Raw genomic sequence first — 15,042 nt, 5'->3', positions numbered from 1 at the left:
AGCTGAGGACCTGGGAAGGGAAGAATATAATGGTCACCATTCAACTCTTATTCTCTTCCCACTCCTTTCTTTCCATCCAGTTGGAGCAGATGCTGGAGAACACAGCAGTCCGGGCTCTGAAACAGCTGGTCCTTCTGCACAGAGAGGATGGACCTGGCCCCTCCAGGACAGTTGAGTGGCTCAACATGCGTAGCTGGTGCTCAGGGCATCTCCACCTCAAATGTCCCCGTAGAGTTTTCTCCAGACGCAGTCCCAGCAAACTGGTATGAAGCCGATTTTGACAAAATTTCTAGCTGTTTTCTGTGAATTTACTATTACTGTATAATGCAGTTTTCATTTTAATGTCTGCGTAGAGGGAGGTATATGAGAAGGTGTTTGAGAAAACGGCAGACAGACACAGTGACTTCTCTCGGCTGGCCCGAGTCCTGACTGGAAACAGCATTGCCGTTGTGCTGGGAGGAGGTGGAGCTAGGTGAGCAGTCACTGAAAGATCTGAGCCACAATAAGCTGTCCAATCTTGTTAAGCAAATCAAGCTGCCTTTCATTTATTTTTGTGTGTGATGTTGCAGGTAAAGTGTTCTAATGTGAAAATACAGCTTTTTGTGCCTCATATACACAAAGTAATGGAGCGTTAGAAAAAGAATTTCCTGTTTTCTGTTTTGAAACTTCAGTGATTTGTACTGTTTAGACTTTAAGGTTAGAAATCCATTTGTCATCTTACACACCTGCCTGCTGTCTAAAGTATTTGCTTTCCTTCATGCAGAGGTTGCTCCCATGTGGGTGTGATAAAAGCTATGGAGGAAGCAGGGATTCCTATTGACATAGTGGGTGGGACCTCGATTGGCTCATTCATTGGTGCACTGTATGCTGAGGAGAGGAGTGCCGTACGAACCAAACAGAGGGCCAGAGAGTGGTCCAAGGTGCAGTACATATATTTACTGTTATCAAGTAATTTATCTGTCTGTGAGGGCATTTTCTAAATTTGCTACGAAAATTATTGTTTTTTCACATTAACACAGCAGCCTGTATCAAAATGAAAATGATAAGAAACAAAAACTTCACAGTTCTAAATATGAATAGGTGATCAACTTGTGTCTGACTTCTCTGTGTTTTGTTCTCTAACAGGCAATGAATTCGGTGTTTAAAACAGTCCTGGACCTCACCTACCCTATTACCTCCATGTTCTCCGGCTCTGCCTTCAACACCAGCATCTATAAAGTGTTCCAGGACAGGCAAGCTGAGGTGAGAGGATGTGGCATAAAATCATTTTGTTTAACTGCAATATACTCTGATGGAAGTTTTTGAACGAGTCAGTGAGAAAATATTCATAAAGATGATGACACTGAAAAAACTTTGTGTGGCCAGGACCTGTGGCTGCCATACTTCAACGTCACCACTGACATCACAGCCTCAGCCATGCGTGTTCATCAGGATGGTGAGTGACAGCTGATCTGACTTACTATTTTGAAAGATTAAATGTAATTTCAACTTTAGAAAAGGTCAGGGCAGCTCTTTTATATGTTACAGCACTTTTATATACAGTACATTTACTTGATAGGACACATACTCACCCATAGACAATAGAGGGAATGATCGATTGCTTAGGTCTTTTCCAACATTTAACACGACTGAATTCAATTACACTACCCTGAATGATGGAGAACTAATGTGTGAAATTGGCACTGATATCAGTATGTTTCAAATGTTAATTAAACGGTGAGTTGTGCTTGAAGCGTTCACAAGTAAAATGGCACAGTGACTAAAGCTATTACCTAAGTGAATATATTGGCATGTCGCTGCCCTCAATCAGCTCTCAGAAACTACTTCCAGCACCGTAATATGTCTTTTTCTTTCACAACAGCTCTATGAATTATATATTTGTAATCAAGACCTGCAGCAGTACACAAAAATATCATTGACTTTTGCATCATGTAATCATGAGTGACTGGACTGCATGTCCCACTATGGGTATACTCCAAACTAAACTGAAGGTGTTGTGTTCTCACACTCCATTTATGTTCTAGCATAGTAACAATGACAAGAGGTGTGTTTGTTTAATAGTGTCCACACCAGCTGGAGAACACTTGAAGTTATGCTCCCTACAAAAACATTAGAAGCATTGTATTGTAGCCTTCATAGCTCAAATTCATCTCTGCATTTTAGCTGCAAACCCGCTATTTTGCCTGCACAAACAATGCCAGTTCTAATGTAGTTTGGAGTGTGCCGCAGCCAAGTGATGAGAGATTTATGGCACTAAATATTTACAAAAGAAAAAAACTTACATTTCTGTGCTTGTGTTTGTATTTACTGAAAGTGTGTTTTTGTTTGACTGGCATAAAAATGCACCATCACTAACATTAGCTTTAGTAGTTCAGCTCAGAAGTGTCCCCTCACCCATAAGCCCCACAAATCCAGTACTCTGTTTTCTGTGCTGTATATGTTCACTGTAAGGCTCACTTGTAATTTCTAGCATTGTACGTCAAATTAAGACGTTGCTAGTTACACTGCAAAGTCAGTGTTTCAAATTATTTCTACACTGGCTGACTGCTGGATTTGGGGAGTTTTTTTTTTTTTTAGGTGTGAGTTCTGCAGGGAAACACTGAATGCATAAGTTTGCATTTTGGCATGTGTATGAACTAACTGCTAGAGCAAAGCCTTTTCCTCTCTCAGTTCCATTCTTCCCAATCATCTGCCTCTTTTACTTTAATGGCTCTTTCTTTCTTTCTTTCTTTCTTTCTTTCTTTCTTTCTTTCTTTCTTTCTTTCTTTCTTTCTTTCTTTCTTTCTTTCTTTCTTTCTGTTTGAGTATCTGGGTTTTCTTTTCTGTCACACTCTTCATTTTCTTTCTCTGAACTTATTCTTTTTGCTAAATTGATGAAGCTTTTCCATTGTTTTGTCTCCATCACATTTGCGTCTAAAACTCCCAGATTATGCCCTAGGTATAACCCTTATGTCAGATCTCTCTGGACATGTAGAGACATATTGTATAGATGCTTATTTAAAGGTCACGCAGTAGGCAAAATAACCTGTGTAGCCGCTGACCCCCAAAATGCTGAATCCCCTCCCATGTCCATGTGAACATGTAGGATCCAGAACACTTCACCTTGCCTTTTCACCCCTTGCCCTTTAATGACATCCCATGTTGCTTCCCTCACTCCTTAGCCTTCATTCTGTGCTTTCTGTAGATTTCTGGTTTGTTTTTATTCGACATTTATGGTCTGTTGTTATCCTGAATATGTCACTTTGACTCCAGTCATTGAAAGGAAATAGTAATGGAAGGATATTTTTGATGGACGTAAGTCACAGAGTGTTATGGGTTTGTATTATTTCCTTTGCTTTTATCCAGTGAGAAAGAGTGCCAAGACGGAGATTTGAAACTTGTCTGATACTAAACAGAAATCATAAACCTTTAATGTCAAATCTGATGTATGTAGCTCTGTTCTCCTGATTTGACTGTTTGGAGAATTTAGTCAAAGGCCCACCAGTCTTAAAGTGATGGTCCTGTATCTCTCTCTCTCTCTCTCTCTCTCTCTCTCGGTCTCTGTCTCTCTCAATATATCTATTTCTGTCTCACATTTTCTCCCTCTTTCTGCCTCACTCACACTTTCTCCCACCTTGCTTGTTAAACCGGTCTAACAGTGCTACTACTATTTTTTAACATGCTTAATCAACACATCAAACAGACAGCATCACAGTTTTTAGGCAAATTAAATGTCCATATATATGTCATTGTACTTTATTGGTTATCAGTTACAGCAACACATTTTGATGATATTTAGTCCTAACTCTATTGTTTCCAGCTGCAATTTTGCCACGTTGAGATTTGTAATTTTCTGAAGAAAGCCTGTGTTTCAAAGCCTTCAAATAGCGAAATCAAATCAATTATGGAGCAGATCTATAGTATGTTTTTGCATTACATTGGCTCCGTATTAGATTATACAACATTTGGTCAAAACCGCAGACATAAGTGGCTAATTTTGTTGAGATCATGTTGCGCTTTGTCTCTGTTTTGCTCCTTGCAGCTTTTTGCATTCTCCTTCACAACATTGCAGGCATTTTTTTGTCTGTCCTCCTCTCCCTCTTTACTGTTCTCTTTTTCTGCCTTCTTCTCCGTTTCTTCGTCTGTCCTTCTCATTCTCTTTCCATCTGTGATGTGGAGTCCGGCCCATGTTTGATGTGTTCCTCCTTCTCCATCTCCATTTCCCGACAGGTTGCGTCTGGCGCTATGTTAGAGCCAGCGCCTCCTACACCCCCTATTTACCTCCCCTGTGCGACCCCAAGGATGGCCACTTGCTTGTGGATGGTTGCTATGTTAACAATGTCCCAGGTCAGATTTTAAACACCCGCTCACCAAAACCTCGTCCCCCGTCCCTAAGATGAAAATCCACCACTTGACTACCCTCCACTTCTGTCGTGTCCCTTCCAAGTTCTTACCCGTAACTAACCCCACCTTGACCAGCTGGACATTGGGAGCCCATGGTTTGGAAGGAAAGACTAAATCCAACATATATCTTAAGATTGATACAATTAGCGCCTCATATTTTACTAAATAATCACCTAAAGTATATCATATTCTGTCTCCCATTGGCTTCGTTATTTTACCCACACAACACACTTTCTCCCGTTGGCTTGGTGCCATCTGTGAATAAAACCCACCCGGCTCTTACTTTTACTCCTGGATGGGAGGTTTTGCCCCTGCATGTTTGGGCATTTATAGGCCATAGAGTGATGCATGATCATCCAGCTTCTTCTGGCCCCTATTTGCTGAAATTTTCCCTTCACCTAAAGTTCTGGATGTGGATTGTCAACAAAGATGTTCTAGGTTTCTAAGTCAGACTTGACTGGTTTGGATTTAGCTGTATTTTCGGTTGGAGATCCTGCATAGAGAACTTGACAGGCGCTGTATCCTTAGATTAAAGGAAATGGCATTGGAGGTGAGATTTGTGCTTTACTGGAGAGAGTGTAGGGATGCACCATGCCAATATCTTATCAGTCAGCTGTCACTGTGTGGGCCTAAGTGCATCTGTCCTGTGCAACTTGTTTCCCACGAGGTCGTCCTGCTTCTGTTTCATTTCAGTCATCTCTATCTCCAGGAACATGTTCAGTCTCTCCCACCCAGCTCCTGTCCTCTCCCCTGGCTTTGCTTGCTTTTATGTGCATGCCAGTGTAAAATACAGTGAGCCTTTGTACACATTTTTAAAAAATAAATAGACATTGATGCATGTATCGCTTTTTACTTTGAGAATATGTGTTCTGGATCCTACTGTTACACATCTTAGACCTGTCTACAAACTCAGTAAATCCCTTTAAGCTACAATAAATCTAGAGTGAAGGAATGGAAAGCTGTAGGTGGTAAATCCTGTTAAGTCACGCTTCAATAAGATGATTCTGCCTCAGCATTCACATATACTAGATGCAGTTGCACCCCTCGCTTTTCTCTGCGGTGCTCCTTATCCTTCCAACCCATGCAGCACCCAGCCTGCCCCTGCCCCCTGCTGGAACCGGGCGGTACTGCAGGACTGGGTAGGCTGGTTGCTTCCCTGTCATGTTCATGGTGACAGATCTCCAAACATTGCCACATCAACATCTGCTGCTCTTTCTCTACACAGTAAAAGTTGGGCAGTTACGCTACTGTTTTGTAATGCTTCAGACCACTTAATAATTATTGGATTTTGAAATCTCTGTGGATTATTCAAAAACATAAGATCAGAACAAATCCACATGATCAAATGCAACAAAGCATTGTTGTTGTTCCAATAGTTTGGAGATTGAAAACAACTTTGGTTCTCTGTGATGGTTGCCATTTACTTTTTTACCTTTGGCACGCTGGGTCTCTGTGCAAGGTAACGAGGTTTGCAGTGGTGCACAACAGAGTCTAAAGGTGAGCAGAACTGCAGTCCTAGCCTTTGCAGGGATCGGCAACTTCTTCTGTCCGACCTCCCTCTGGTGTTTGGACTGCGGTCTGTGTCGACACTAATCTGAAACATGTAGCGAACATTATTGAGATGTTATTCCACCCCTTCCTCCTCCCTCCTTCCCTCCCTGGTGTGCCAGGCTCTCTGTGGCGCTATGTACGGGCGAGCATGACCCTCTCGGGGTACCTGCCGCCTCTCTGCGACCCCAAAGATGGCAACTTGCTAATGGACGGTGGCTACATCAACAACCTGCCAGGCAAGTACAGGTGGTAACCCCCATTCCAAACCCCACCCCGCCCTTCTCCAACCGCATCCCACCCCACCTGCCAATCAACATATTCCACCGTTCCACACAACTCTTGACTGCTAAAGGAGAGGGAAGGTGGAGTGATGGTTGGAGGTGCTTTGAAAAGGGGGTGGGGTTAGTCAAGTTAGTAATATTTAGAGGCTGGGTAAGTATGTAGATGTGGGCTTAAGGCTACTGGAGGGAAGTCCTGTGGTAGTGCTGAGTTTTCCCCATCTGAATATGAAGCCATTTGAGATCATTAATTATTACATCTAATGAGACAAATGAAATCAAAAACTCAAAAGAAAAAAAGCATTGGTAGAAACTGATCTCACTTATTCTCGATTACTAGATGGGGAAAAGCCAACATTTTGAGTTGTACTGTGAGTGGATTCAACTGTACATAATGACAAAATGATTTCTCAAATTAAGATTTTTTTGAATGCATTTGCCTGTCAAACAGCCTGGTGTCTGATAGATATTGGATTAAAAATGGTGGAAGGGTTGCTACGAGCATTCTATTTGGGGAGAAAAACAATATTGCTTTCTAATATTAAAGCTATGACGGAATTCGGCGTTTTTATTCCACAAGACACCAGTCTGTTCTGAGAGGTCTGATTCCTCTTATGTTGAAAATTAGCTTATATTTTATAGGGCTGGGTGATAATATTTTTTGTCAAGTTGTATTTTAAAATACAAAGTTGACTATTTAAGTATATATTTTACACTTCTGAATAGGTTGCCCTCCTGTAAAGCTTAATAGTGGAACACTCTTACCTTATTTTTCAATGTGATTTGGAACAAACCTGCTATATATTGGTAAATATTTCTAAATCAATTAATGTCAGCATCCTCATTTATATTGTGTTACTGATGTCAACTTTATTGCCTCACCCCACATTTATAATAATCATACCTAAGCTTAATACTAAAATCAATATTTTCAACCAGAGGAAAACTGTGGTGTATGTTTGGACTTAGAGGAGGAGCTTTTTCATTGTTTGAAAGCACTGAAAACTGCACCAGGTCAAATACGCATATTCCTGTAAAGTTCAGGCAACGTCAAACTTTAAACATAAGCAGTTTTTAGCTTTCATTGTATTTTGCAAATGAAAACTCCCCTGAGTCTGACTCGGTGTCGTTATGATAAAGAATATACTGTGTGTTGATGTTAAAGCCATATTACACAAATCTCTAGACTGGCATAATGCAATACTATATTTGGTATGGAAATCATGTGTCATTACGTCCCAGGCGATTCTTTTTTCTGAGGTTTGTGAAATCCGGTGCTTTGTCAGGCCAAAGATTGATCCAGCTGAAGGTAGCCTTGTAAAATCATCATCCTTTATTTCTGAATTTTATTTCTCTGTCTTCTCCCTGAAGATTTTTTTACTCAGTCAGCTGCTTCTATAGTTGTTCTTGGCACACTGGATCGGTTCTTGGGGCTTGTGGGATGTCTTTCTGTTCTTATCTTCGAATAGGCTGAACACCACAAAAATGCTTGATACTGCAAGGCTTTTTTAAACCCTAACAAATCAAGGAGAAAAGTTTGGACTTCAGGCCCTGTGCTGGTTGGCCAGGAAAGTATACAGTTTTCTTTTTGTAAATTGCAGTGTTAAATTGTTACTAATTGGCCTGGACTATGTCTAACAGCTGACAGAAACTGATGTTTTTTTGTGGTGTAAGTCTGTTGGAACATTGTGCACTCCTAAAATGAACCTGTAAAGAAAGTCAGGTCAGCCTGAAACCACACAGGATTCATTGTCTTGTCATCTCTGCTGCTGGATTTTGTCCTGCTTTGTTTGTGTACGTGTGTGTGATTGTGTGCATGTGGGTGAATACTGGTGTTACGCAACCACAGCGGACATTGCAAGGAACATGGGTGCCAGAACAGTCATCGCCATCGACGTGGGTAGCCAAGATGAGACTGACCTCTGTAACTATGGCGACTGCCTGTCTGGCTGGTGGTTACTGTGGAAACGGATCAATCCCTGGGCAGAGAAAGTGAAGGTATGGTAAGAGTTGGCGGCACAAAGCACTGGTAGCTATTCATGATTCAGCAGCTTAAAGTTTTGAAAACTACATTTGCATTTTTAGTTCAACTGATGAATGTGTAGCATCAATGATTCTCATGTGGGATCAGTAGGATTGAATCATTTTTCTTAGTGTTAATTGTGAATTATGGTAGCCTGTGGCGTACATGTATTGCCTGTGCTACCCACTTGTGCAGGTGCCAGACATGGCAGAGATCCAGTCACGGTTGGCCTACGTGTCTTGTGTGCGGCAGTTGGAGGTGGTGAAAAAGAGTGCCTACTGCGAGTACATCAGACCACCCATCGACCGGTTTAAAACCATGGACTTTGGCAAGTTTGATGAGATCTATGTAAGTTACCTCCTGAATATGGCTTGTTTTTACTTTTTTTGGAAATATGTTGCACATTATGAGTATTACATTAGCCTCTCAAATCACTTATTTACCATTAAATGTAATGTGGCCACTAATTAGATATTAAATTACGGGGATTTCTTTAAAGTAGGGGGTCACTGCACAAGCCAAGGTCTGAATGCTGAGCAAGAACAATAACGTCCACTACTCGTAAATATGAATCCACATGTTCCATTGTCAGCTGTTGCAGCAAGCTTGAAATGTGTTTCACTTTGTGTTTCTGAACAAACGGCTACAAGCTGTTATCCAGCAGAAAGTATACACAGTTGACTATTTGCATCAAGGGGACTAATAATTTTGATCTTGGTAGTTTTTGTTTTTTGTTGAATATTTTGTTTCTGTGTGCAAAGTAAAATAATGTAAGCATCCAGAATAAAACAAGTATGTTTGGAAAAGCTGTGTTATAAATCCCTTGATCTGTTGAACAGCACTTCGGAATTTAAAAACAAAACAAAAAAATCAAAATTTTTATAGGAGGCTAATAATTTTGTCTTCAACTTTATGTTTACAAAATTCAACCAGTTCGTAATGGACATTCTGCTATGTGTTACACGTATAGCTCTCTCCCTCTCTTTCCATCCATTTGTTTGTTAAATTTCCAGAAACTGTCTATCTGGACTCTTTAATTAAAAATTTAAAATGGAAGTGCTTTGGACTAAAGGAAAAACCCTGCAGTTTTTCGTTTTTTTTTTTTTTTTTTGCTCATTTAAATGCATTCAGTACAGTCATCATCATCTCTTGCTTTTAAAAAACCTTCACGTTATTGGTTTTGCTGAAAATGGTCCCAGAGTTACCTCTTGAACAGACATTAGTGTGTGATTATCAGAAATTCGACGTCAGAATCTGTCATGGTTTTAAAAGGTGTCCCTCAAGCCTCAGTCCTTGGGCCTGTGCTGTTTGCTTTCTGCATAGATGATATTGTTTCTTCTGTATCCTATTGTTAGCATGTGTTTATGCTGACAGTGCAGTATTTTACTATAGTGCGGACACTGTACATTCTGCTGAACATTTCCTACAGGACTGCTTCTCTCAGTTACAAGTTGCACTCACTAAACCTGAAGTAGTTCCCAATACAGACAAAACCCAATACACAATTTCCAGCAGAGCTAAAAATATTGCTATTGAAAGTCTGCTTATCTCTACTCTGAATGGTACAAATATTGAAAGAGTTGTAGATTGCAAATATGAAGGAATTTGGATTGATGAGAAATTGTCTATTAAGTGGGTTTCCACCCTGTGGCGAAACAAAACAAAAAAAAACAAAACACTTGGTTTCTGTCACTTTGCCCTGTAGGAATACACTTATTGAAGCATATATTTTTTGTATTGGTACAGTACTGAATTATGGTAATCTTATACATGCCTGTATCAGCAGCAGCTCTTAAACCCTTGGATGCTACTTATTACTCTGCATTACGATTTATTACTGGTGATAATCTTGCTGTATGAGCTGTATGCTCTGGTTGGGTGACCCTCACTCTCTGTAAGGCCTGATAAACACTCTGTTTGATTTATTTATAAGGCTCCTACTGTTTTTTTTGCTCTTTTATACTAACTCATTGCTGTCTTTTTTTGTGGGCTCTCATCAATCATACTCAAATAACTGGATTGCGCTGCAGGTGCTGGCTTTTTTACTGAGCCTGAAAAACTTACTTTTATTCACTAGAGTCCTACAACCTGGAATAACCTGCAGAACAATCTAACGCTTGTTTCATTTTTAGGCTCTGATAATTTTAAAATAATTTTTGCATTTTTAATTCCATCTTATTTTACCTCCAACTGTTTTTGTTTTAGTTTTTAAATGGTGTAATTCATGTTTTTGTTATTTTACTAACTTTTCTTTTTAGTATTTTATTGTTATCTCAGCGTATTATTTGTGTGTCAACATCTTTCATTCTTTTTCTTGGCAATGTACTCTGAGTGTAAATAAAGGTTCAATGAATAAATTAATGAGAAATGTTGTTGAAAGATACATCAGATTTAGAGAGTCAGCTTTTTGCTCTGAATATACACAATATTTCCACAAGCTTTGTGCTTCTGTTCAAAATACTTTGTATTTCAGGATGTGGGTTACCAGCATGGGAAGTTATTGTTCACCGGCTGGGCTCGAGGTGACATTATCGAGAACATGCTGAAGGACCACCGTTCTGCTGACTACAACGACAGCAAGAGAACTGACGTGAGAAGGACACACACACACACACACACACACACACACACACACACACACACACACACACACACACACACACACACTTAATACCACTAAATGCAATATGGTTGATATATAACGTACATGTTAGCCATCAAAGTTATTACTGCAATATATGATAACAACAACAATAATAATAACTTCTTTCCTATTAGTCCTGCACATGTCCAGGAGCCGACTTCACTGACCTTGCAGAGATTGTATCCAGGATAGAGCCGGTCCAAATCTACGTAGCAACAGAAGGTGAAGGTCATTATCGTCTACAAAGAATTCCTTTAAAACTGGTTGGAATATGTTTTTCTCTTGATTTCAAACCTGTATGAAATTACTTTTAAGCTATTGTTGCCTTGGTAGCTTGTACATGTCACAGCTGTCTCATCCACTAGATGTGCAGTTCCCCTTTGAGGTCATGTCAAATTAATCAGTGTAATAAATAAGGGGCTGTATCTTTCACCTGGTCTGTTTTATTGAAATACAGCTGGTAATGTTCCTGATATTTTATGGCTGCTATCTAAATTGGGTGGGTCAGTCACACAATAAATTTTCTCTGTAATATCTCCTCTAAATCTTTCCACTCAGCGGAGGAGTCAGACTGTCTGACAGAGTACGAGGAAGACGGGATGGACACGGTGAGAGAGGAGGAAGGGGAGGAAGAGGAGTATGAGGCAGAGGATCCTGAGGACCACTCCCCTGGAGAGTGGGGACAGAATGGCGTCTTTCAGACTGTGAGTGCACAAAGTTTAAGAAGAAGAATAAGGAGAATTTAGTCCTAAAAATGAATAGTTTAAATAAATTCAAATTCAAACACCAAAGCTCACTTATGTTTACCTGTCCAGTTGCTTCTTTTTGCCCAACCTCAAAGGATGGTTTTTATAATATTTGAAATTAAAATAGCAAAAATAACAAATTCATCCTATTTACATGTGCTTTTTGTGCAACTAAGACCTGAAGTAGCTCATTCTGCTGTTCCATAGAGCATTAAAGTTGTCCAGAAATAATTAACACATGACTTTGCCGCACTGGTCCATTTTGCTTCATTACACTGAACACACACATTAAAGTTTATTATATTGCCTCAATTTAATACACACTGACCTGCTGTTACAATTACCCATGCGTAATAGTAATACTAATGCATATTTGATGCTTTAATCAAATATGTATTAACCTCCAGCTTAAAATAGGCCGTGATTTCATTCTTTTTATTTGACGAAGGATAAAGTGTATTAATCAAAATACAAACAATGCAAACGTATCACAAGATACACAAAAGATTAATTGTCATTGGTAGTTCCTTTGTCTAATGTTATTCGTGAGGTTTCAGTGTTAAGTACTCCCCAAAGTGCACAAGAACACCTTCTGGGTAGCAGTAAACTACACAATTGAACATTCAGGAATACACAGCTTATTCACAGTTCTGCTTTCATTATTCTGCATAATTATTACAATAAAATATTTCTTCAGATGGCTTCTCTTGATAATCAAAAAGTTTATTTTAAACAGAATAATAAATTTTATCTATCTAATATTTAGTGCATTATCTTCTCAGCAACCTTCATGTGGTTCCAAACAGATAAAAACAGAACTGTCCTTTGCTCTGCAGGATGAAGAGAAATCTGTGAGACAACGCAGGAAACTTACCAGTGACTCCAACACCTCTGAAGTGTCAGACTGCTGACAGAGGGCCACAGAGGAATAGGACAATAAGAACAAGGGTCACGCTGTGGGTCCATAAACTGTCGAAACGTGGACGTCACACTCAGCCCCTACAACTACTGAAACTCTGTTTCTGTTTTATTTCTGGAGAGAAACCACTCATCCTCTAAGCTGTTGAATTTTGTTTGTGTCAAATGACTTCCTCCGAATTTATACAGTCTCAAATGAGAAAACAAGTGGAAAACAACCAGAGTTTTCTCTCATCACTGACCCATTGCCAGAATCCCACCCACAACAAAAACATGACACTAAGAACTTGAAATTCAACAATTCAAATCACTTGCATGTCCCATCTGTGTCTCTGAATCTTAATGTACGTCTTTAATGTCGGTACAGCGTCCCTGCTCTCCATCGCTGGTGACACGGTCTTCATTTCTTGTTCAGATGAGTGTTACCCATGTGTCAGGATGACTGGTACAGATGAGCAAAACTGTTTTTTTTTTTTTTTTTAATCATAGCATGACACTGAAAAAAAAAAGTCAAGAATGCAGACAGAAGAACAGTAGTTGCTAAGAATCCTGTAGGTTTAGCATAGATGTTGTAGGAGATGGTATAGAAAGAGGGGATCATTATATAAAAACCAAAGTAGATTTGATGTTGACTGAACTAGAGGTTGGACCAGAGTCAGGAAGCAGGGAGAGGACGGACTAAATGAGAAAAGAGAGAGGCATGTTTGTATTGCTGCAGAAAGCTGGAAATGCAATAATGGGATAAAAATGTGCAGACAAGGACAAAGATGGATCAGTGGGCATAGTTTTAATTTAATTTCATTTATTTATTGTTCACGCACAACAGAATAGTGAGCTTGATGTGCTGTAGGCAGACTAAAACCAACAGAGGATGTAAGAAAGTGTAATGGAAATTAGGGATGAATGAGATTATTTCAGTGAGTGGATGACACTGTGTTTGTGTGCTTGAAATGTTGTGTCTCAGTAGTTTTTTTTTTTAAAATGATGCCAGATAATTACGATGCCTTTTCAACTACTGTTCAACCTGCTCAGAGTGAACATGACTGTGGCGCGATCATTCAACTGACAATATACAACAAAGGAGTTTGTGCTCACCTCTGCTTCCACAAGGTCACATGCACAGTACTCAGGGTTCCTGCGTATAACTTGACATTATAACATCCTCTGCTGGTGGATAAGAATATATGAGAGTGTATCTCAAACCGTAAAGTTACAATAATCTCCAAAACCATGCCAACACATGATTGTCAAAAAGTGATTTTGATATGGATAGCACGCAGAAATCCTGAGTAAACCTAAACCTCTAACGGGCAGATATTCACCTCGTCTAACACTTATTTCACATGGACCTCTTGTAGAAACTGTAACAAGATTATATTATAATATACACAATGTTAATATTCATATATGTATATGAGGTGAAAATTTGTATGTTGATGCTTTGCTGCAAAACAAGGCAACCTACACCGAAACAAAAAAGTTTGTTCGCTTAACATCAATTCATCATTTTTTATTTATACATATTAACAAATGGCTTTTTAAATTGGGGATTGAGGGGGGTGTCTTATTCTAATTAGCTCAGCTTTAGCTGTTTTGCACTGAAATATTTGAAGTATTCCTTGCTCTAAAGCTGTTTGGTTTAACATTTGCCATACACCTTGATATGCCAAGGGAATCTAGGAAATCAAAAGAGGTTATAATTGAATATGCATATTGGGAAATAAACGTAATATGCATCCACCTATGTGTAAATAGATGTTTTTGTTCTCTTTTAAACCCTTGAATCCATCCATCCATGCTCTATACACCGCTTTATCCTCACTAGGGTCGCGGGTTGGCTGAAGTCCCAGCTGACTTGGGCGAAGGCAGGGGACACCACTTTCTTCTTAGCTTTCTGTGGTCCATGTTCAGTGTGATACACACCATGATACCAGACAGCTCCGTGGCTACTTTTCACACTTTAAAAAGGCAGACTGACTGATTTCAAGTTTGAAGACTCCTTGCTGGACCCGAATATCCATCCATCCTCTATACACCGCTTTATCCTCACTAGGGTCGCGGGGGGTGCTGGAGCCTATCCCAGCTGACTCGGGCAAAGGCAGGGGACACTCTGGACAGGTCGCCAGTCTGTCGCAGGGCTACATATACAGACAAACAATGACACTCACATTCACACCTAGGGGCAATTTAGAATAATCAATTAACCTCAGCATATTTTTGGACTGTGGGAGGAAGCCGGAGTACCCGGAGAAAACCCACACATGCACAGGGGAGAACATGCAAAGTCCACGTAGAAAGAGGATTTTGAACTGAGGACCTTCTTGCTGCAAGGTGAAAGTGCTAACCACTACACCACTGCGCAGCCCTGAGGTAAATTTTGTCATTGCAAAACAATTCTGTACTGACCCCTCTGTAGCTGAGTGCAGCCCAAAGCTTGTGACAAACTGAACTATGTTTGCATTGCTGCCTACCTACAACAAGCTACCTGGCTGTTAAAAC

At 39.9% G+C, this 15,042-nt stretch overlaps 1 protein-coding gene across 8 annotated transcripts in view; it reads left to right on the top strand.

Annotated features, from left to right (window-relative positions):
• Positions 1-14,283, top strand: part of pnpla6 (patatin-like phospholipase domain containing 6) — a 34,427-nt gene extending 20,144 nt beyond the window's left edge. Inside the window, exons 25-37 of one of the 8 annotated variants that reach the window (XM_051945155.1) lie at positions 81-263; positions 354-472; positions 764-920; positions 1,126-1,242; positions 1,366-1,435; positions 4,210-4,326; positions 6,054-6,170; positions 8,062-8,210; positions 8,431-8,583; positions 10,709-10,825; positions 11,014-11,101; positions 11,438-11,583; positions 12,462-14,283. In XM_051945155.1, coding sequence (XP_051801115.1) covers positions 81-263; positions 354-472; positions 764-920; positions 1,126-1,242; positions 1,366-1,435; positions 4,210-4,326; positions 6,054-6,170; positions 8,062-8,210; positions 8,431-8,583; positions 10,709-10,825; positions 11,014-11,101; positions 11,438-11,583; positions 12,462-12,536 — 1,608 coding nt within the window. In that variant the 3' untranslated portion in view covers positions 12,537-14,283. Of the gene's footprint in view, positions 1-80; positions 264-353; positions 473-763; positions 921-1,125; positions 1,243-1,365; positions 1,436-2,314; positions 3,420-3,638; positions 4,141-4,209; positions 4,327-6,053; positions 6,171-8,061; positions 8,211-8,430; positions 8,584-10,708; positions 10,826-11,013; positions 11,108-11,437; positions 11,584-12,461 lie in introns of those variants that run through there. The other 7 variants (XM_051945154.1, XM_022189474.2, XM_022189472.2 and 4 more) reach the window with 7 other exon arrangements.
• The last annotated feature ends 759 nt before the right edge of the window (positions 14,284-15,042 follow it).

Source organism: Acanthochromis polyacanthus, chromosome 3 (assembly GCF_021347895.1).
Source record: "Acanthochromis polyacanthus isolate Apoly-LR-REF ecotype Palm Island chromosome 3, KAUST_Apoly_ChrSc, whole genome shotgun sequence".
Classification (NCBI taxonomy): domain Eukaryota; kingdom Metazoa; phylum Chordata; class Actinopteri; family Pomacentridae; genus Acanthochromis; species Acanthochromis polyacanthus.
This window is presented reverse-complemented; position numbering and strand designations above follow the sequence as displayed.